Here is a 23,653-nt window from a genome sequence, read left to right on the forward strand (position 1 = left end):
GACTGTGTGTGGTCTTCGTTGACATTATGGAAGTACTATTTAGACAGGCACATGGGTATCTTGGTGGTGTAGCGAATATTGTGGACCAGACCCATTGCAAGATGCTGTCATCAACTCTAAGCCATTCCAGCCTGTCAAAATGGGTGAGGTGGGTTCGGGAGTGAGGCCAAGTAGTAGCCTGACCAATTTGTTTTGGGAAGTCTGTGGTACCAAGAGGTGCATGCATAGTCGAAAAAACTAAGGGCTCCTGTTAGGGTCTTCAAGGTGTTTTTGTTGACCAGTGAGGAGGTCCTGTATAGTAATCTTGTTCTTTGGTTGACTCTTTTGATTATGTTGATAATTGCTATAATCATTTTATTATTTGTTTCACAGGTATAAAGTAACTAATTACATTTACTCAAGTACTGTACTTATTCTGATGCAAATTACTTTTGTACTTTTTCTTAAGTAATATTTTGAACACAGTTTATATTGTAGTATTGCTACTTTTACTTAAGTAAAAAGTACTTTTTCCACCACGTCTGTACACACACTTAATACTATTATGATTTTGTTGGGAACTTAATGCTCAATCCATTACTGTTCCATTGTGTTTATCACAGGTGTGTGCTGTAGGTTGGTGAGGTCAGTATACCACCCGCCAAGATGGTGGCCTTGTCGCTCAAGATCTGCGTCCGCCAGTGCAACGTGGTGAAGACCATGCAGTTTGAACCATCCACACCTGTGTACGACGCCTGTAGGATCATCAGAGAGAGGGTTCCAGAGGCCCAGACAGGACAAGGTAGCAGATGGCTCCAGCACCTTCAAGTTTCATAACATGATCATGATGGGCTTTAGGGGTGCAACGGTTTATCGAACAAATGGATGATATGGCCGATCTTGCAAGCTCGCAACGCGCTGATCGGCTATTTTTGCAGTATGAAATACAGCTTAAAGTTGTATTGTTCACCCAAAAAAATACTTTCTATCAATTACACACCCCATGAAGCTTTGAATTCATGGAGATATTTTCTTTGCATTCCTAAACCAAAAATGTGATGACTGGCGGTATAGATGCGCGGATGGACTTTCTTATCACCCGAAACCGCGTGTACATGTTCATTATCCATCCATTATCAAACCTCATTAATTATATCATCCTATCCCTACTACTAATTGATAACAACCACTATGGAGTTCGGAGGAGCGTTAGACCGGATCTGCTCGCACACGCATGCTCCACATAATTCCACATTTTCCACAAATCTTCCTGAGTATTCTGGCTATTATAAAAGCCGCTTTCTGCTGCCTTACTGTACTTCCACCTGCAGTAAGCATAACACTGCATTATTAAGCAATACTTATGCAATATGCTGGCTACTTTTTCTTTTTGTGGCGCTAGAGCTCGACCAGCCAAAGGCCGGTTCTTCTATTTGTATAATATTATCCGCACCAACTGCACTGAATGTATGCACATGGGATTCTACTATATACGGTACTGTACTTGTACAAACAATGTCACTCACCACTGTCGAGGTTACCGATATTACGTAACGACTGTATATATCCATATATCCATGGTAACAACAAGCCCTCCGCTCAGTCTTCATTCACTTTCTCACATCAGCGTTTCGAACTTTAACTAAATCACTCCCAAAAACCTTTATTCCTTTTTTTATTTTGTTTTAAGTTTCTCTCTCACTACAGCTGCCTGCCTTTAGTCTTTAGTCCACTCGACTGTGTTGTTGTTTGGAAGTTGAAGGACCCATTGCCATTGACGTGTAGTAGGCAGCTAATTTGTGCTTGATGGAAAATGACGTACTGTAATATTAAAATACGCATGCACACCGAGACTTCGTGCTTTTTAACACATTAATTGCTTTTTGACGGAATTCTCCGTCATTTAATGTTCTTTATCGATACGAAACTGTCTCGCTGATAATCAACATTCAACACTGACCCGGTTGTTAGGCAACGCCTTCGTCACCCCCAGTACCAGGATTTTTGCACACGGCCCCATAGAGCTCCTATTCATAGTAGGATCTTCCTTGCCTCGCATCTCTGAAAGTACGAGCGCTGTCCGTGGTGGTGATGATCCATCTGAGGTTCGGATGTGATTTGTGATTTTTGATCGCATCGCTCCAGACATATTACCGTTTTTGACGAAAGATAAACAGTGTGAGCTACTGCTAACCACAGGCGTAGGGTCCAATGGGCCACGCGGGCCGTGTCTAACTTCGAAGAGAGGGGAGCCTACTTTGGCAGCCCTTTGTGCATGCAAATGTCTGTTTAGTAGCAAACTACAGCATGCAAGCCGCCTTTGTTTTAAATGGTCCCCTATTAGCACGACGGCAAAATCGTTCACACCTATCGGCCGGAGAGGCGCTACCCCCCCCCCCCCCCCCCCCCCCCCGCGCAATACTAATTTGCCCAGTCAATCATTTGATCCACACTACGCGCCTGCTGCTAACACAAGCCGTTTCTTACAATGGAGGTCTTCGAGCAAGTAACCCGGATGTGAAAACATGGTACTGTAATATGCCTTATTCTGAACATGGCAATCTGCCGTATTCTGCATGGCACAGCTAACTGGCCTCTGTCGCCACCTTGCGGCAGACAATTAGTTAAAAGCTATCATAGGCCTATAGATAGATGTCATTCATTTATTTCCTGCATTATTTCACCCGCAATTTATCCAGTGTTAATTAATAATTATATGTGATTGACCCAAGTCCACCCAAACTGCGGTTGCGCATATATGTATTGTATAAAAAAAGCACTTCTTGATTATTAGATGCATTGAAATGAAATCAATACAATAATTGCTTAGAAAATATTGTTGCAGCTCTATTGTTGCATCATCGTACATGCTCTCCCTCTCTGTCCCTTTGTGTTTAGCCTCCGATTATGGCCTCTTCCTGTCCGACGAAGATCCTAGAAAAGGAATCTGGCTGGAGTCTGGAAGAACGTTGGATTACTATATGCTGAGAAATGGGGTAAGTTTGAGTTATTTGGGGCAGAGCTCCTTTGGCCTCGTCATGGCTCCGCTTAGCTCATCATTCATGGAGTTTCTGGACGATCAAAGATGACTGCCTGGTTAACTAAACCCTATATATTTCATTGACCGGTGTCCCACCGGGGCCCCCTCCTTTTGTGTGTGTGTGTGTGACAAATCTCTTTGGTGTAGAGCTCACAACACGGCACATTGTGAGCTTGTAGATCTGCTATTTTTTGCTGAACATTCACCTCACCGAATGTTCGCCTATTATGACATGCCCAGAATAGGGAGGCTAGGTTTCATGTGGCTAAATCAAATAAAGGTCCTTTATTTTATTTGTTTTTATATTAAAGGGATATACGTGTAACTGTTTTCCTTCCTCAGGACATCTTGGAGTACAAGAAGAAGCAGAGGCCGCAGAAGATCAAAATGCTGGACGGTGCGGTTAAAACCATTATGGTGGACGACTCCAAAACGGTCGGAGAGCTGCTTGTAACTATATGCAGCAGAATAGGTTAGTGACACTTTCCCCGATACAGCACACTCCAATCTTGTCATCCCATCGGCCTGGCTTGAATTATTCATCCTCCCGTCTTATTTTTAGTCCAAGGCATATGCACCATAAACCACAGATGACTCCTTCATGTCTCTGCATTTATTCCATAGGCTCAGCTCAAGAAAGCATTTTTATTATGTACCGGTATTCAAGAACATTTGCTGCACGCGTCATAAAGTTGCAGTTTCTCTTTTTTGTTCAAAGTGGTGTGATTTATCAAGATATATGCAGCTTGCTCCTCCTAAATGATGGAGTGTTGTTGTAGTGAAGGCCCACACTGTACAATTGGTGATGTATTCCTTGAACGATACATTTAAATTACTCTAGGCCGCAACCAAGTTCAATTGGGTGTGGAGAAGAGGGACGCGTGTCTGACAGATCTCTTTATTGGCCGGTGTTTGTATAGAAGCGGGCCTTTCTGCTTGGTTTCTTCCCCTTCTCAGAGCTCCAATTTTAGTATGCATTGCTGGATAACAGCATTGCCCCTGTTAGTACCATGGGCAGGGGGAGACCAAGGAGATAAAGAACAGGAGAAGGAGAAAAGAGGAGAGAATTGATTTTCTCTTGCATGTCGGGTCTGGTCTGCACCTTCTCCTGAGAGCTCTCCTTCATTTACTCTTTCAGGTATCACCAACTACGAGGAGTACTCCGTCATCCAGGAGACGACAGACGACGAGAAGAAGAAGGAGGATGGAATGGGAACGCTAAAAAAGGACAGGACTCTGCTGCGTGACGAGAGAAAGATGGAAAAGCTCAAAGCCAAACTCCACACAGACGATGACTGTAAGTGCTTCCTAAAGACGCCCCGCAGTGTGGACCATATCTAGAGACCACTGTGCCCTTGATGTGTTTTTTTCTTATTATTATGAATTATTAATTATTAATTAATCGGACCCAACAGCATCATCTGAATGTGGGCTTAATCACTTAAGTCAAATTTATAGCTCGGCATATCAAAGTTTAATGAAATTATTATCTTTTCCCCAGGAGACATCAATTACATTTTTGAAACGTGTGAATATATAAATCACCCTCTCAACAGTATATAGAGATGGTATCTCTCTTCTCAGCAAAAAGCAGTGCAAATGACAGGCCCCTGTGTGTACCGTCAAGAAGTTCACATGGCTGTGATTAATCTGGCAGATTGTCTAAGTATATCCATCAGACAGTATGTCTGTGCCTATCTGTCATCATCATTCATTTTGCCTTCTGTATCTTCCTCTGATAAAGGCGTATTCGACAACATATCCACTTCTGTGATAGATATAATGTAGTACTTTAATGAATGAAGTGGAAAAGGAAAGTCACTTTTGAGGCATCGCAGTTCTTATTTACAACATCTGACAAAAGACATTTCTATTTAGGTCATATTGACCACTAATAATTTGAAGTCTTTGCTCCTCTAGCGTGTGTGTGTGTGTGTGTGTGTGTGGGGTAACGTGTATATATGTTGTTTTGACAGTGAACTGGCTGGACCACAGCAGGACGTTCAGGGAGCAAGGCGTAGAGGAGAGTGAGACCCTGCTGCTCAGGCGCAAGTTCTTCTACTCGGACCAGAACGTTGATTCACGGGACCCTGTCCAACTAAACCTACTCTATGTTCAGGTAAACTTATCTCTTATTACATTTGAGAGAATTCCATGTCCACAATGCAAATAAACACAATTGCAAATTGTAACGCAGCTTTGTTTACAATTCTGATCGCCAAGTCATACCATGACGTACAGGTATGCGGAGCATGCAGAAGCGCCGTTTACGCGAGATTCTAGTTTAAATACATACACATACTGTATACACACACGCACGCACGCACACGTGCACACACACACACACACACACACACACACACACACACACACACACACACACACACACACACACACACACACACACACACACACACACACACACACACACACACACACACACACACACACATACAATGCTATCTTCCTCCACTTTGAGGGCCTCTGCACTTCTGTTGCACACGACTGTCTTGACAGACCTTCGTTTTCTTTACGTTCAGCTGAAGTCCCACTCCTAGGCATTCTGTTTTGACTGCCAACAGGAGTGCACAAGTTTGCTCAGCAGTGTTTTGAAGTGAGCGTGATGTCACTGGCCTAGTCAAGGTAAATAAGTATGACAACTGGTACACGACAAGTCCTCCTGGGTGTTAGGTCGAACCCGAGCTCTTCTTCACGTCCAAAGATTACCTTCTTCAATGCTTGGTCGAGTAGAATAATTAAGAGTTGGGGAACAATGCAGTAGTTTGGCAAGGATTTTGAACTCACCGTCAGGTGAGTTGACCTTGGCTCAAATATAGGACCTGCTGATATCCTTGCAGTAGCTTCTGAGGAATGTCGTATGCCCTCAGAATGCAGATAAGTTTGTCTTTTTTGACTTAGCAGGGGGTCTAGCACAGGCCGAATAGGGTGTTGAATAATCCTGTTAATTTTGGCAGGAACTGAGCTGAAGCTGATGCCTCTGTAGTTGTCGCGCTGTGTGGTGTGTCTAGCTGTCACAATTGTGTGTCTCCAATGAAGGCAGGAAGTCAAGTGGAAGTGCTGAAGGCATTTGCTGAAGGCACGCTGCGTCGCTGCCCAAGTGACGTCACTCTTGCGACTCCTCCATGTCTCTCGCTGTCACTCAAGTGACTACTGGCCAATCACAGCGCATCTTTTCCGGGACTTATGTTACGCATGCTTCGCAAGGAATCTCGGGAAAATTGTGCCTTCAATTTTGACACACGCCCCAGAGCCTATATGTCTATGGTTCAGACTCCCATTGGCTTAAGCAGTATGGGGTCAGACTCCCATTGGCTTTGGGGGCAGTCAAACATGACTAGGTCGCTAACTAGGCCTGACAACAAAACCTCTTAACTCCATTGGACCCTATAAAACACGGACTAAAACACAGCTTACTCCACCACCTCTCCCCCTCTCATCCTAGTAATTGACAATATATAAAGTCACAATACCAACTTTGATGAGGCAGTGTTGCTTTGTTTTAAAAATATAAGGTTTCCTTCATTTCCTGAAAAATCTGTATTTTTCATTTTCTGAGTTCGGTGGTTTCTTCCTGACACCAGATATTTCAGAGATATTTTAGTGTATATTTGCCTTCGCATTCTCTGCCTGTTTAAATGGGCATGAATAGGGAGGTCTGTGAGCACTTAGCCAATTCCTACATCTTCATCGGGGCAAGGACAATTGTATTGGAGGTTGCTGAAGACAACTTGTCACTTTACCCCTTGATCTTCCAGTGGAAATCTCATTCATCAGATGCCAGCTCTTGGTGTGCTGTTGACTTCCATGAGCCACCTCCACTTCTCTACCATAACGGTAACAGTTAGATAGATCTCTCACTCAATCTTTTTAATTGGAGTCAGTATAACCTTTATTCTACCACGTTGTAGACATAGTAGAATAAAGGCACTCTTGGCCAAATTGTTAAACATGGCTGGTTCAGGCCAGGTCAGTCTTGTAGCCCTCAACCAAGGGGCCAGTGAGGCTATTCAACGTTGAAGGTCTGGGCCCTAGTGGTAGGAGGAGGGACTACAGGCGGACCCGTGGATTCATGACCGGGAAACCCCGTGCAGCTGGGCTTTAACATTGAGCGCTCGGTTGCATACGTCACCCCGGACCTCAAATTTCAGGTCCGGAGGAGGTACTTCCGGCAGTCTTCCGGGTGCTTCAAAACGCCACTGAGCAACTTCATAGAAATGAATAGCTTGGGGGCGGGGCTAGTGCTCCAGTTCGGTCTCTATCCTTTATATACTCTATGCCCTCAACCAATGAAGTATTGCTTAGTTCGTAGTTCAGGCATGCAGGGACATAAGCCAGACCGGGTCATTCACCATCCTATCACATTGGCTCACAATCCTAATGGTTCCATCAAGCAGACCGTCCGACACTTACTCTTTCATGCTGCACACTTAGCATAGCCGCTAGCACTATACTGCAGCTTGTCAGTGATCAGGCGTGGCCGCATAACATGCGATTCTGGCTTCACTTCACTGGCTCCCTGTTCGCTTCAGAATTTATTTGAAGATTTTATTGTTTGTTTTTAAATCACTGAATGGTTTGGCACCTCAGTATCTCAACGAACTTCTAGAAGTCTACACTCCCTCAAGGTCATTCATTGCGGTCTGCGGGCCAGTTGAAACTTGAGGTCCCAAAGACATGTTTAAAGACCAGAGCTGACCGAGGCTTTTCAGTAGTAGCCTCCACATTATGGAATGAGCTCCCCTCCCATATCAAACTGGCCCCCTCTCTACCGTGGCTTTTGATCCCGTTTGGTCCCATGTGGTCTATGCTTTGTTTCACTGTCTGCTGACGCTGCTGCGACTGTTTCTCTTTATTTTACTGTGTTTTGTTGTTTTTCTGTGTTTTAGCTACAGATACAGTAGTATATTTAGCTTTTTGATTTTCTGTGCAGCACTTTAGAAACCTTGCGTTGTAAAATGTGCTATATAAATGAAGTGGATTTGATTGGATTGGATTGAAACTACCTCCTCCTCCTCCCAAGCCTCGATCCTGTAGTAGCATTTTTGTCTTCCTATGTCAGTATGTTTGTCATTGTCTGTTATATGCATTGTATATAACAATTCATCTTTAGGCTCTGCTTTGGGGGGGGTTTGATCTCAGAGTCTATATATGTCATGTTTAGACCGATTGTTCTTTAACATCATGGAAGCAGAGCCACACCAGCTGAGCAAATACAATGCACTAGCATTGCAATACAGGGGTTAATCTTAATTAATGAAAGTTCTACTTGACCCCGAAGAGCATAACATTCAAGCATAAACTGTAGATTTATCCGTTTCCCACAGGCTGGGAACTGTACTTGTGGCTACTTAGGATGCGACCGCACCTCCGGGTTACAGGATCTGAGGTCCAGCTGATCCAGTCTGTGTGACAGATCTACCTGTTCACAAATTAGTACTGTACTTCAGCAGGACAATCTGTGGGTGGGCATTCCCAGTGCGTGTTTGTTGTCCGGTCATCATGGCTAGTGTTTTTGTGGTGTGTGTGTGTGTGTGTGTGTGTGTGTGTGTGTGTGTGTGTGTGTGTGTGTGTGTGTGTGTGTGTGTGTGTGTGTGTGTGTGTGTGTGTGTGTGTGTGTGTGTGTGTGTGTGTGTGTGTGTGTGTGTGTGTGTGTGTGTGTGTGTGTGTGTGTGTGTGTGTGTGTGTGTGTGTGTGTGTGTGTGTGTGTGTGTGTGTGTGTGTGTGTGTGTGTGTGTGTGTGTGTGTGTGTGTGTGTGTGTGTGTGTGTGTGTGTGTGTGTGTGTGTGTGTGTGTGTGTGTGTGTGTGTGTGTGTGTGTGTGTGTGTGTGTGTGTGTGTGTGTGTGTGTGTGTGTGTGTGTGTGTGTGTGTGTGTGTGTGTGGTTGGGTTTTATTGCCTGTTCTGGTTCTACCAGAGCTGTAAACCCACGAGGAGCTGGCGGCTCCGTGGGGGGCCCTTGGGTGTGGTGAGGGGCAGCTGAGCCCCGCGCTCCACCTGCAGGCAGTCTCTGCTCACCACACGCCTCACTGCCTCCACATTAGTTCCTCCAGCCGCGAGGTGGAGAGGAGAGCTTCCGAATGACACCGATGCTAACAGAACAACGTGTAAGAATATATGTGTACCAGTCAACAGATGCACACACGCAATCGTAGTCATATGCATAAACCCTGTCAGAGAGAGAGAGAGAGATAGAGAGAGAGAGCAGAACTAACGCTTTCAAAAGTGCACACACAAGCACACATAATTCATGGTGTGAATGCAATGCATACACATATTATGCAAATTTCTTCAAAGCAAATCCTCAACCCATGTTGCAAAGCAGGAATAGCTGTGAGATAGAGAAATACACATGCACGCATGCACGCATGCACGCACGCACGCACGCACGCACGCACGCACGCACGCACGCACGCACGCACGCACGCACGCACGCACGCACACACACACACACACAGTCAGAGAGACACCCACCATGTCTCAAACACGCACAGTCATTCGCATTTTGACTACCTTCATCTTTCTAAGCTCAGCTGCCTTGGGAGTTGCTGACTGTATATCTATAACCAGACATCCACCCATAGATGACTCGCTCTGCCTCCCACTGGTACTTGCCCCCCTCCTCCTCCCTCTGTCTGTTCCTGTTTTAATCTCTCTCTTTCTCTGTTGCCCTCATTTTTCCTCTCTTACAGCTCGCCCTATCTCTACGCCCCTCCCTTCTCACACACAATTCTGTGACACAATCGCACAAGTCCCCGCCCTCTTACACTGGCAGACATTAGAGTGTGTCGCATACATCGTGACCTCCTCATGGAATGAACACGGCCTCATATTTCCTTTCACAATAATGCGGCCACCCCTTGTCTCTCCCTTTGCCCTTCACTATCCATCTATTGCCCTCCCTCCCGCCTCCGCCCAAGCGTCGCACAGGCAGATCACATAGCGTCGTCACAAGACTGCGGCTGCAATTTGTCACTGTGGTAGAAAAGGGGGGTCAGGCAGAGCAAGAAGAGAGAGGCCTTTCTTACTGCTGGCCTCCATGGAACATACATTCACCCCCTGACTTCTGCACGCATCATCTCCAGGACATGAACACACTATTTCTTTGTTCCTTTCCTTTCCTTTCCTTTCCTTTCCTTTCCTTTCCTTTCCTTTCCTTTCCTTTCCTTTCCTTTCCTTTCCTTTCCTTTCCTTTCCTTTCCTTTCCTTTCCTTTCCTTTCCTTTCCATAGAGGATATGTGGCGTGGGCCTGCATAAAGTTATGAGTTTTCTGTTTGGATGTATGGGCTGTCACAGCCAGAAAGTAGCTTTTTGCAAGTCAGTAGGCGTTCCCACATCTTCCGGGTATGATGATGATGTCACGCACATACCTTCTATTCTATTCTATTTTCTAATTTCAGTTCTCTCTCTCTCTCTCTCTCTCTCTCTCTCTCTCTCTCTCTGGGTCTTTCACTGTAGCTTTCTATCTTACACACACACACACACACACACACACACACACACACACACACACACACACACACACACACACACACACACACACACACACACACACACACACTCTCACGTACACACACACACACACACACACACACACACACACACACACACACACACACACACACACACACACACACACACACACACACACACACTCTCACGTACACACACACACACACACACACACACACACACACACACACACACACACACACACAGTATTTCAATGGCCTCATTCTCGTCTTGAACATCCTTCACCGTCTCTATTCACCCGTGACCGTCAGCAACTCAGTTAGTAGTAGATTATAACATGGTTGTCGTCATTCTTTTGGGTGCGTTTGAGCTCAAATGTTTATTAATGATGTGAAGCTCCCGTGATCTCAACCATGACCTCCCCCAAACGCGCACATATCATTCACATACCGTACAATACACGTACAGTACTGTCCACACACACTGCCTACTCGCTTCTATTTCACATTCCCCTTGTGTCATATACTGTATACTGTATCTAGAACGGAAGGACAGGATAATCCTCCATAGCAACAGCATTACTGGGTGGGGGTTCATTGCTTCAATCACTTTTCCTGCGTGTTACAGTAAACCCAATGTGTTACACTGTAAAATTCTGAGTGCAATTTAGTAGTACAGAGTAGTAGTAAAAAGTGTATTTTGAAGAAAACACACTATATGCACAGCAGGGCCTACTGTATAAGTTGTATCATGATCCAAGGAATCCATGGAAAATAGATGTATTGTATGGCCTACTGTTCAAGTTATCCGCCAAAACGCTGGTCTAGCGCCACCATGAGGAGATTTGAAACATTTGGGATGGAGGTTCTTCCTTGGTGTAGTGGGAATGTGCGTGCAAAGTTTCCCATCATTCTGGCGCTGCATTCATGATGCAAAACGACCACCCCCACAAACTTTGGAAGGCAATATATTGAATCCTAGCCAAATGGAATGTGACAGATCACACAGGGTACAGCGTAACAGCCATAATTTGTACCGTTTTGTGTGAGGTTTGGACAAAATTTGTAGGAATAGTAACAAAAAATGTGTTTTGCAAAAGTCTGTCTCATGGTGGCACTATAACTGGCCGTTTTGGGGAGAAGAAATGGGTGCAGATTAATTATTCCTTGGCCTACTGGGAGTGTGAGTGCAAAGTTTCCGTCAATGGGTCCATCAGTGCTTCTATCATGTTGTGCAAAAAGGAATAGAAAACGTAGAAAGTTGCTGTGGCTTATTTGGGGAGTTGCATAATGATCCAAGAGAAAACATATTTTCATTGTATGACCTACAGTTCAACAGTTGTAGGCCAAAACGTGAATGGACTTGTTACAGTTATAGCACCACCATGAGGCCGATTTGAAAAATTTAAGGTGGCATTTCCTTGGCCTAGTGGAAAATTCTGGGAATGCGTGCAAAGTTTCACAGCAATTGGACGCTGCGTTCATGGTTTGAGGCATTTTGTTCAAAACGGGCCACTCTTTGGAAGTCAATCTTAGCCAATCATGAAGGAATATAAAAAATCAGACAGATCCGTCTTGGTCACATGACTATAGAGATTTGCGTGATGTTTCGACAAAATCTGTAGGACTATTTTTTAGGAAGATTTATTTTTGGTCTATTATGCCTTCATTGATAGGAGAGTAGACTGACAGGAAACGGGGTGAGAGATGGGGAGTGACATGCAGCAAAGGTCATCAGGATCGGGATTCGGACCCGCAACACAATGTCCGGCTAGCATTGCAGCTTAGGGTGTGTTTTGCAAAAATCTGCCTCCTGGTGGCGCTATAACAGGCCGATGTAAAAAATGCGCCAAAGAGAGTTTTTTGGGGGATATGGAGTGTGCGTACAAAGTTTCACGCCGAGTGGTCCAACGGTGCAGGAGATTAGACGGACACACACATACAAGGACGGTCGGACACTCGGACAGGGGTGAAAACATAGTCTTGGCCACACCTTTGGCCTGGTGGAGACAATTGTTAGAAATAATAAATAACCTAAATAATAAATAACCTACTAATAATAAATAACCTACACAAGCATTGTGTTAAGAATGGCCATGTACATTGTACAGAACAATTAACATTTATTTTTTAGTGAGCGTGTTTTGTTGATAGAAGACAGCTTGCATTAGTTTCTCAGCTGTGTCCCTCTGTCAGCATTTATTTGATGGGCATGGTGGGCTAGTTGACCTTAGCGTGTCTTAGCCCCTAGGGCCTAGGCCGTACGTGTCACAGCCTCTGATGTCCTGTGGCTCATGTTCATGTGCACAGACCCATGTGAATGGCCTGCAATCAGTTCTTGTGTCACTACAGTATCTCTGATGATCCCTGTGCGGAGTGGGGCCAATCAGGAAGGATGTAACTCTGTGATGGACTGTTCAGGTTCCTGCGATGTCAGGTTCCTTTATGTCCATAAATATTGTCCTCCTGTATGCCATAGGCTCAGCAGATTTATTTGAAATGATCAGTGTTGAATTAATTTCCCTTACAATGTCTTGTTGCCGTCAATAAGGAAGAAACATCCGCACACTAGTTTCTAGAGCTCCACAAGAGTGAAGAGACTTACTTTATTAAAGCAAAAAGCAAAACATGATGTTTGCCTTGATGCCTTGACATTCAGCACCTGGCCTAAATACAGGCAAGAGATGTGCACACAATCTTCTCTGTGAATTGTTGCCGTCAATAACACGGTATTTCCGGTATGCTGTATTTTAATTGGAGATCGTTTCACTGATCAATATCAGAAAGCCCTGCTTAAGTATTATGACATCAGAATGAGCTGAGCTGGGCCATAGAAACACTAAAAGCTCTCAGGGAGGCTTTCTCACTGTCAGCTAGATTCTCAGCAAAGGTAGCCATTAATCTTGCAGCACGACTGCAAGATTGTGCGTGCGTGCGTGCGTGCGTGCGTGCGTGCGTGCGTGCGTGCGTGCGTGCGTGCGTGCGTGTATTTGATGTGCGTATACTGATAATATGTGTTTGCATGTGCAAGACATAGAAAGAGAGATAAATAGAGGCCAGTGGTGTGTGTGTACTGTGTATAAATATAAATTAATATAGTGTATAAATGCACTGACATGGATCTCTCTGTATCACGATGCAGTCCCATGTCATAGTTCACAGGAAAGCAGTCTGTCATTAGAGTTATGGATTACAAACTCAGGACCAGATATGTGAAGCTGGTAATGTTTCGTTGCCATCCTTTGCTTTTTAAATAGACTTTATTGAAAATCATTCAGGGTTTAAAATGTATGCATGTCTTGTGATGACAAACCACTGAGGCCGTTACATTTAAAAGGTTAGAAATTGCTTTCATTGCTGCATACAAACCTCATTTGATTCCCTCACTGTGAGTGAATTAATCTAAAGTTTTCTGTTTGCCCCGTGCCTGTCCCTCTAGTACAAATAACATTTATTCACTTAGCAGGCACTCTCTCTGAAGTGACATTCAAAGCATGAAATGAAGTGCTCATTATAGAGCTCTGTACCTGTGAATCCAGAGTAATTCTCATTCCTCTCTCTCCCTCTCTCTCTCTTTTTAGGCAAGGGACGACATACTGAATGGCTCCCACCCGGTCTCCTTTGATAAAGCCTGCGAGTTCGCCGGCATCCAGGCTCAGATCCAGTTCGGACCCCATGTGGAACACAAACACAAGCCTGGATTCCTGGAGTAAGCTCCCCCGTATCAGAGGAGATGCATTAACACTAGCGTAGGCCCCCATTCCTCAAACACACCGCACAACGTATTGTGCTTTCACACGTTCAGTGCACAGACATCCACATACCGTCATTATCTAGCTTGTAGTTTGTTTTGGGGCCCATTCCTTGTGGGATTTCCTCAAGCGGAGTGTTCAAGGGTGATGTCAGCTGTTAGTGCTGTGCCGTCTGAAACGGTGTGTAGGCACCGGGGCAAGAATGACCTCATATGTGGAAATATGTTAATAGAAAAGGAAATGCATAAGTGTAACCTTGTAAAAAAAAAAATGTGATTTATCTCTGTGTAGCCTGAAGGAGTTCCTGCCCAAAGAGTACATCAAGGCGAGAGGGTCAGAGAAGAAAATATTCCAAGTATGTACATTGCAGTCCTGCTGGGTGTAATGTTGCACTTTAAAATTGTTGCACTATATGTGGCCGGGAAATGTATATACCGGTAATGCGTAATGCAATGATTCTCAAACACAAAAGGATTTGGCTGCGGACCCACCTCTGAAAATGTTTTGTGCCATGGATCCTCATGCAAGATTTGTGTTCTTAAAATGTTTCAAAAATATTCAAAATGTTTCACATTTTGTCCAAGATTGTTTAGAAAATAGCTCATGTACTAGGGTTAAAGTGGTTAAACTGATTTTAAACAAATTTTTATGCTTTATTAAAAAACGTTTTCAGAACCAATTTGAGAACCACTGGCATAATGCATATATAACACATATTAATACATTGTTGTAAACTTTGCGTTCTGTCCAGGATCATAAGACCTGTGGAGAGATGACGGAGATTGAGGCCAAAGTGAAGTATGTGAAACTTGCCAGATCCTTGCAGACCTATGGAGTGTCCTTCTTTCTGGTGAAGGTAAGGCCCAACACCAAGTAGGCCTGTCACAGTTATTACAAAATCGCAGGGGTCAACAAAGTCAAAGGAGAAGGTCACAGTCAAGGTCGATGTAAAAATTGAGAATTAGATGTACTGTGTATTTCAGCATTTTGATTAGAGATTATATTTACTTGTAAATGAGAATCTAGATGTGAATGTTCTAAATTATTATATCATATGCACACCTACTTGTTATATCTAATGAGCAACAACTGTGTACTATGGTAAATGGTCATCAAAAGATGTTATACACGCTTTATAATAACAAATGAGCTATTGCTCAACTATTGCAAACCCCTGGGTTTTCCATGTAGCAGGGTGCGCATGGCTTTGAAACGGGTGGTAATGGCAGTTTGATGCTAATTTTGGTGAACAAAGCAGTGGGAACATGAGCATGAACATGACGAGGGGCTACAGCCAGCTGTACAAAAGCTCTTTGGCAGAAGTCCATCTTGGTCACAGTCCTGTAGGAAGAGTGCTGGTGTTGTCTTATCTCACTCTTAATGGACTATAAATGGAAAGTGCCATAGTTAAAGCTGACTCGCACGGTCAAAATTCACTTTGTGTGGCATGTGCGTGACTGCATATCCCTGTATGTCTACTGTACATGTGTGAGAGTTTGTCCGTGTTTGATGAAGAAAGGTAGTGATGGGAACCTTAGGACGGTGTTTAATAATTCACTCCAGCACTCTCTCTCGCTGTCTTTCTGTATGTTTGTATGTCTGTCTGGCAGAAAGAACAGAGCTAGCTCTCCATTTGTGTCTGTCACTCATCAACCACAACAGGTTCCTAGAACAAGCCATCTCCGGCTGTAAACCTCATCGATATGAAAGTAAATAATCCTGTGTGCATGCATGTGAGTGTAAGAGGGAGAGTGCAAGAGAGAGATGCTGGTTTCAGGCCAGTAAAAGGCTTCTGACATTGATCCAACTTTCTGTTGTAAATTCCTCTACCAACCGATGTTCACAAACCTTAAGCAAGTGTATAAGATATGATCTTACTAGCCACCTTCCTTTAGACTCTTTCTTCCATGAATACAATTGAATACAATTTGCATGGCAATGGTGCTCGAGCAATGTAACCAGAGACAATGGAAGATGTGAATAAACCTCTATACATAGCTACTACAATTCGAGGGACAATGTTATCTGTCCTTGTTTTAAAAAGGTATCACAGTCTTATCAAACTGCAATACTTAATGGCCTTTGTTCCCCTTTCAGAGCACAGTGCTTTGACCCTGGGCTGACAACAATAACCTGAAGACGTGGAAAAGGCATATTCGCCTCCCCCGCATCCCCTTAACCATTAATTTACGTGGCATATCGCGCAACTGTAGGAAGGCCAAGTGTGGGCTCAACCATTGAAATGAGCTGTAATGAATTTTTCAGTGGGCCGATTGGAGGGCATCGGAGTCAGGCAGGCAGAGTGAGCTGGTAGGAAGCATCACCGCCACGCTGCGTCTGCCGACAGTGACTAAAGCCTGGGGGAGAGACCCCGCTCACTAGATCAGCAGTTAAACAAAGCTGAACACTACAGGGTCGCTTCCCGTCCACCCCTCTCTTCCTTCTCTTACGGGGGGCTTCAAAACCACAGATAGAGCATGCATTCTGCCAGCAGCAGCACAGGCATAGATAGATACTGTCTTTTGTTCAGTGCCTTCAGTGAATCATCCGTGTAGGTGTACTTATAAATACTGTCTGATGTATTCTCTCTGCACAGGAAAAGATGAAGAGCAAGAATAAGCTGGTCGTGCGGCTGCTGGGGATAACCAAAGAGTCGGTGATGCGGGTGGATGAGAAGACGAAGGACGTGGTACAGGAGTGGCCGCTGACCACGGTCAAAAGATGGGCGGCCTCCCCCAAGAGCTTCACCCTGGTACTACTGAGTTACTCTCTTCAACACGTACAAGACTTTATACACACACGGCCTCCCCTTCATTTGTATTTACCACGTACACTTCGATACATCTCCACATCTAAACATCTCATCTCACCCCCATTACATTTTCCAATACAAACAACATTCTGTTGTTCTGAAACTGTTGCAGCCTTATTTCACCTCAGTCTACCAGTCCTGCCAGTCTGCTATTTCATCAGATTTTTAAACTAGATACCATGGGAAGAATGTATGTTTTATTCAACTGAGAAATCTTCTGTTTTGTATTTCCGCTGTTGTCAACAGCCCCTGTCTGTCACTCTCCAGGCATTGTCTTATAAACACAAGAAAAGAAACGCTTTTTAAATCCGACAAATGCTCACATACTTTTGACAACTTTCATTTGCATGAATTATTACAACCTTGCCTCAGTAGATAGCTTTAAGGTGATTCTGAGATTGAGTACAGTACATCTTATTTTTTTAATCAGTTCTTTGAAGAAGTTGGATCTACAGCGGAAGCCATTCAGTTTCCCTCTATTCATTAGTTGTACGCCAGGACAGTTTATTCAAAGCTTCGCCTTCAGTAAGTCATGTTTTTGTCTGTCTTGTACTGAACGGCTCCCTGGTACAGTAGTGGCTGAGAATGTTAAAAGTGATGGACTTGCCTCAAAAAGCTACTGTAAAACAGCGAGCCATTAAGGACACCAGGCTAGACTGGAACCCCTCCTTGTGTCTTCATTCTGAACAGGACTTTGGTGAGTACCAGGAGAGCTACTACTCCGTTCAGACCACAGAGGGAGAACAGATCTCTCAGCTCATCGCTGGCTACATCGACATCATTCTAAAAAAGGTACGTTTGTAGCAAATAAAATAGCTTATAATTTGTGTGTGTGTGTGTGTGTGTGTGTGTGTGTGTGTGTGTGTGTGTGTGTGTGTGTGTGTGTGTGTGTGTGTGTGTGTGTGTGTGTGTGTGTGTGTGTGTGTGTGTGTGTGTGTGTATCACACACACTAAATTGTTTTGTGTTCCTCTTCTTTTGGCTGCAGAAGCAGAGTAAGGACCGCTTTGGTCTGGAGGGAGAAGAGGAGTCCACCATGCTGGAGGAATCAGTCTCCCCTAAGAAGTGAGCAGGGTTCTTATACTAACTACTGCAGGGTCTTTGCACTGCTAAAGCATGGTAGTATGCTGACCAGCCACATTCATCCAGCACGGCCTACTTATTCCTCATGTGAATTTAAACCTGCAGCGTTTAATTGTGTATATAATTACATTTCTGCATGCCTAGCACACTGTCAACCCCCCTACCCCCTCCCACCAGAGGAGGAGTAGTGCTGTAGCTAAACACACAAACAGTTTTTCGAATTAGAATACCATGCAACATGTTTTCTCTGAAAGCTGTATTCCAGTAGAGACTGTGGACCAGTGCTTTCCCTAATGCACGTTTGGTTCCTAATCCCCAAACTGGCTTGGAGTAACGCAACAACGCTATCATCTTGTTTAACAAATAAGGAAGGCATGATTGCTTCCATGTTCTGTCATCATTTTTCATCCCTCAGCTGGCTGCTGTCTCTCCCAATATTGTGCTTTGTACTAGCTTAGCTTCTAAAGGCTCAACACTACAGATGGAGCTGTGTTATTCTGTCACATGGAGCTCTGAGAGTATTGTTGTCACTGGAAGTCTCCAGGGCACAGACTGGGCATCATATTCCGGGCCGCTGATGGGCCAATTGAGTCAATGTTGTGGTTCTCAGCACAAAAAACATAATTGCCGTCTCTCTAAACAAGCCATAATTAACCAATAGTGTGGAGTCTCTGGCATCTGTCGAGCGGGTGGGAAAAGCAACATGTTTTTCTGTGTGATATTCTATTTGACCATGCAGAGAAAATAATAATTATGATGATCATTATTTCCATCACCTATAATCCATACTGACGAATGCATTCATTCATTTCTCAACTAATCCCCGGATTTGCTAATTATACAAAAAAAGGCCAGCTGGCAAAAAATAACATCATAACCAGTGTTGAATGAATGAGCTCTCCTTTCTCTCTCTCTGTCAACGGAGAAGTGAAAGGCTGCAAGCAACGCCGTCGTCATGGTGTTACACGAGAATCAGTGACCCATCATGCTTTGCAGTCTGTGGTGATTGCGTAATGATTATAATGTACCGGATTCAATAGGTCACCTGCACTTTTGGTGTGACACACACGGCTCTTGTTTACATTCCGTTGTCAACACGTGTGCTGACAACGACAAAGATTGAGAGAAGACGGATACGTGTAGTTTATCCTTTAGTAAGGCTGTGGATGTATTCACACTATTTTTTGATTTATTGTGGAAAGGAGATCAACGTCAATGCAACATCTCCACAACACTGGTAGGCTGCTTATTTTTTCCTGGGTTTTAATTGTAGGTAATGCAAAATAACGCAAAATGTATCTAACGAGTTACCTTTCTCAGAAGGTAATCTTGTAACGTAACAGGATTATTTTTAATGGCAGTAATCCAGTAACCTAACGAAGTTACTTTAGAAAGTAACATTACCCAACATTGATCATAACTACCCTAAATAAACATTAAAGTCCAGCCTTGGCTGGCGACTGGTTATTTCAAATGTGGCTCTAAACAAACATTAAAAGTCCATAGACTTGGTTGGCCTATGACGTAATTTCGGAAAGCCATGCATTGGAGGGTCTAGCGCCCCTCAAAAACAGAACATACACCCCCTGCCACAATTATTTTAAAACATTTTCCCATGATGCTGCTGGCTGCACACACACACACACACACACACACACACACACACACACACACACACACACACACACACACACAGTCACACACACAGTCACACACACAGTCACACACACAGTCACACACACACACGCAATTTACAAATGCTTTGCCTTGCCAAAGTTGATTTTGGCAGTTCTTGCACCTACGAGATATTCTATCTAGCCAAACATCACCACAGAGACACCCATGTGAACATTGTGTATGATTGGTCAGAAAGTCAACGTGCCTGTGATTTATAAGGCAATGAATGTACCATGGACAGATGATTGAGGAGGTTATGAGATACAAACCTCTATTATCCCTATCTGATGGAATACAAACACAACCAACCAGATGGCAATTCATTAATGAGGGAGATGGCAGTGGCACACACTTTGTCCACTGTGTCTGTTGCCAAGAAATGGCATAATTCTCAAGACAAAGTGTGTCAGAGAGTAATGTAAACAGTGAATCCTTGATACAGGTATCCAAATCACCGTTCCATCACTTTATACGGTGAGGGGTTCGGTACTCAAAGCGGAGCCACACCAAGTATAAAACAATTTCATCCTCGGAGACCTGTTACAAGGGTGTGCTGCAGGCTCGCCATTTGCTCTGATGTAGTGTATGTGCCTGGCTTAGACGACTGTCGAAAAATACATTCCTGCTGTATCTGTTCTGAAGCTGAGCTGCTTTAAAATTACAGAAAAGGGAAAGAAAGCTCAATACACTCTTGCATGCACTTATTCCTGTTTCTGTCGCACTCTTTTCCACTCTGTCCATGCTTAGATCCACAATCCTGCAGCAGCAGTTCAACCGGGTGGGCCGTGTGGAGCATGGCTCGGTGGCACTGCCCGGCATCATCCGCTCTGGGTCCATCGGTGGACCTGACTCCTTCAACATGGGCACCATGCCCTCTGCCCAGCAGCAGATCACAATGGGGCAGATGCACAGAGGACACATGCCTCCACTGGTGAGGATGCCCACTGTCTGGCATAGGTTTTCAATGTCAAGCAATATGAATAGGGCCACGTTGTGAGAGCTGGAAAGAGTTCTGGAGGCCAGCACTAAAAGTCTGCATACTGCTGTTTAAGGGCATCACTTGAATTTTCTTAGTCAAACACGTGCACGGCATCATAGACGAATGGAAATCATCGTGGAAGCATGCAAAGCATTTTGATCACATGATTGCATTTTGCAGTTCGCATGAACTGTACTGTGTGTCTCTGTACAGTAGTTTGCATTTGTGGGCAAGAGATTGTGGCGAGGTGTGTAGTATGCTGTATGAATACAGAGTATACACATAATATGGGTTGTATTTCTCAGAGCTTGGCCCAGCAGGCCCTGATGGGAACCATCAACAGTAGCATGCAGGCTGTGCAGCAGGCCCAGACTGACTTGGGACATGTGGATAACCTGCCACCACTGGGCCACGACTTGGTGAGTTCACCCAATAGGTCTCCTTTAAAGGTTTCATGACATTAATTTTCAGCTGCAATGAAAACAGGCAAACAGGCCTAAACAGTGACATCTGCTAGCAAATTCCTGTCATATATGGGATTTGTGGACTATTACCTCACAGTCCACAGGCAAACCAGAGCACTTGTTTGAGCCAGAAAACCCCAGACCACAGAAAGTCTACTGAATGTTAAAAGTTCAGGTTGTTTGGGTGCAATTGAGCTCAGAAAGCCCACCCCCCAAAGATTTGAACAATTACAAAAAAAAAATGTTTGTCACAATCCCTTTATGCTACCGTACACTGTCCTCAGTGTCAATCTAACCGTAAGTGTTTATAAATAAATACAGGTCCATTTGGTTACATTTTACACTCTCTGAATTACAAATGGTTAATTGGCACATGATTTAATGCAATGCACCATGATACAACGCTGTCGTTCTACTACATTTTTGAAGACGAAGGACGCAAGTTCTGATTGGCCAGAATGAGATGATGTGATATATGATGATGTACGATGATAAGATCGCCCTTCACTTCACACGGATGTGATTTTTACTTTCTAGCCTTCCATACAGTATGAATTTCTTAGCTTGTTTGCTCAAGCTAAACGTTAAGCTTTTTGGTATGTTTAAAGTCAGGATCCAAAAGAAGCTTAGCTTTCCCTCTGTTTCTCTATCTCGTTATCTCTCTCCCTCACGCTTCCTCTCTCAGTGAGGCGATGTGTTTAGCTAAGCAGAGACCATGCAAATCATAAAGCATTTATACTCTACTAAAGTCTATGTTGTAATCTTCATATAATTAACTGTATAAATATGTCACTGCACTTACAAAGTAGTGGGAGTTGCGTAGTCCAAGTCCTTTAATCCTCTACAAAAGTTTATATGAGTTGAAAATCTTCCACTGTGATGAAAGCCAAAATAGCTTTGCTCTTTTACTCCCCCACCTAAAGGCATCCAGGGTTTGGGTTCAGAACAAAGTGGATGAATCCAAACATGAAATCCACTCGCAAGTCGATGCCATCACCGCTGGCACGGCATCTGTAGTCAATCTCACTGCAGGTAGGTGACCAGGCCGTAGAATACCAGTGTGCCATTGGGATGCTGCTATCATTTTCAAATTTCCATTTCCATCCCAGCACCAGAATTATTATTTGTAAAAGCCTTTGCTGGACGAAGCTTGAATGGACTTTAGGGGAGTAACGATATAGTAACTGTATCGAACAATCAATTTTATTGTCAAGTATCGAAATGTAAACAGCAACATTGACATCGTATCGTTTGTCAATGCAAATAATCGGTATCAAATCGTTTTGCAATGCAAATAATCGATTGTATCAATACTAAATAGTTGTACGTTGTATTTAGCAATTTTCAGAACAAAAAAGAAAAAGAGCGGGTTAATTACTACACTTGGTCTATCGATAAATGTGTGTATTCTCTGTGTTCATGTCAAGGTATGGGTTTGTCCATTATGTGTTCCAATACAATGTCTATGTATTTGCCAGAGAATTACTGTGTTTACTTATATCCATATTTATAAACTTTCCCTTAAAAAACTGCACTATCCACACGTTTCACACAGATTAAATTTCTTTGCTAAATAGTTACTGTATCGATTTTAAATCATTGAATCGTATCCTACTGTATCGCCATGATGAACCAATATCGTCCATGTATCGTATCGTCAACCATGTATTGTGATACGTATCGTTTCGCTGTAAAAATGCATCGTTACACCCCTAATGGACTTGACCCTTTTTATTTTGAACAAGACATGTTGCTCATCCTAAAATACGAGCAGCTCCAGGGTTCAAATCAATGAACACATTTTACAAGATGATGTCAATCCCCCACTTGGGAGCAGCCCTGAGTTCCCTTTTAATAATGGAGCATTTCCCCATTTACTCTGATGAATATTTCCGTTGATGAATAAGTCCCTAACACGTTGTCCCGAAGCTCAACTTGCCTGGCAGCATCATCCCCCTGCTCCCCTTGCTGCATGGAACTGTGACAGCCCAGTTCCTGCCAGTGTTCTCTGGGTTTTAATCTTACCCAGCCATCTGTTGGATGGCACTTAGAAGAACTCCCCGAAACCATCCAATAGAAAACTTTTCCATCTCCACGCTCACTTGCTCCTTCTACGTGCTAATCTGTGCAGAACCATGTCAAATGCGCCTCTAATTATGACACCGACGCTGATGTGTGTGTGTTATTATATGACACGCAGGCTGCCCTGTGGATTAGCCTAAATCGCTGCTGCACTGGTAGAAGCTAATTGAGATGCGCAGCGGAGTGTAGTTCTCAAAGTGGAGTCCGGGGACCCCCAGGGGTCCTTGAGGGAGTTCCAGGGGGTCCCCAGCGATAGTTTGGAACCAAATGGACCCTTATGGGTCTGTAACTCTGAGAG

General features: G+C 43.9%; 1 protein-coding gene across 1 annotated transcript in view; it reads left to right on the forward strand.

The window, feature by feature from the left end:
• Nucleotides 1–526: 526 nt before the first annotated feature.
• Nucleotides 527–23,653, forward strand: part of tln2b (talin 2b) — an 80,945-nt gene continuing 57,818 nt past the window's right edge. Inside the window, exons 1-14 of the mRNA XM_079500629.1 lie at nt 527–781; nt 2,878–2,975; nt 3,362–3,491; nt 4,158–4,316; nt 4,996–5,138; nt 14,090–14,217; nt 14,552–14,615; nt 15,012–15,116; nt 16,857–17,012; nt 17,763–17,864; nt 18,059–18,135; nt 20,578–20,761; nt 21,115–21,228; nt 22,197–22,305. Of these exons, the coding sequence (XP_079356755.1) occupies nt 646–781; nt 2,878–2,975; nt 3,362–3,491; nt 4,158–4,316; nt 4,996–5,138; nt 14,090–14,217; nt 14,552–14,615; nt 15,012–15,116; nt 16,857–17,012; nt 17,763–17,864; nt 18,059–18,135; nt 20,578–20,761; nt 21,115–21,228; nt 22,197–22,305 (1,705 nt within the window). The 5' untranslated portion in view covers nt 527–645. The remainder of the gene's footprint in view (nt 782–2,877; nt 2,976–3,361; nt 3,492–4,157; nt 4,317–4,995; nt 5,139–14,089; nt 14,218–14,551; nt 14,616–15,011; nt 15,117–16,856; nt 17,013–17,762; nt 17,865–18,058; nt 18,136–20,577; nt 20,762–21,114; nt 21,229–22,196; nt 22,306–23,653) is intronic.

This window comes from Electrona antarctica, assembly GCF_951216825.1.
Source record: "Electrona antarctica genome assembly, chromosome: 5".
Taxonomy (NCBI): domain Eukaryota; kingdom Metazoa; phylum Chordata; class Actinopteri; order Myctophiformes; family Myctophidae; genus Electrona; species Electrona antarctica.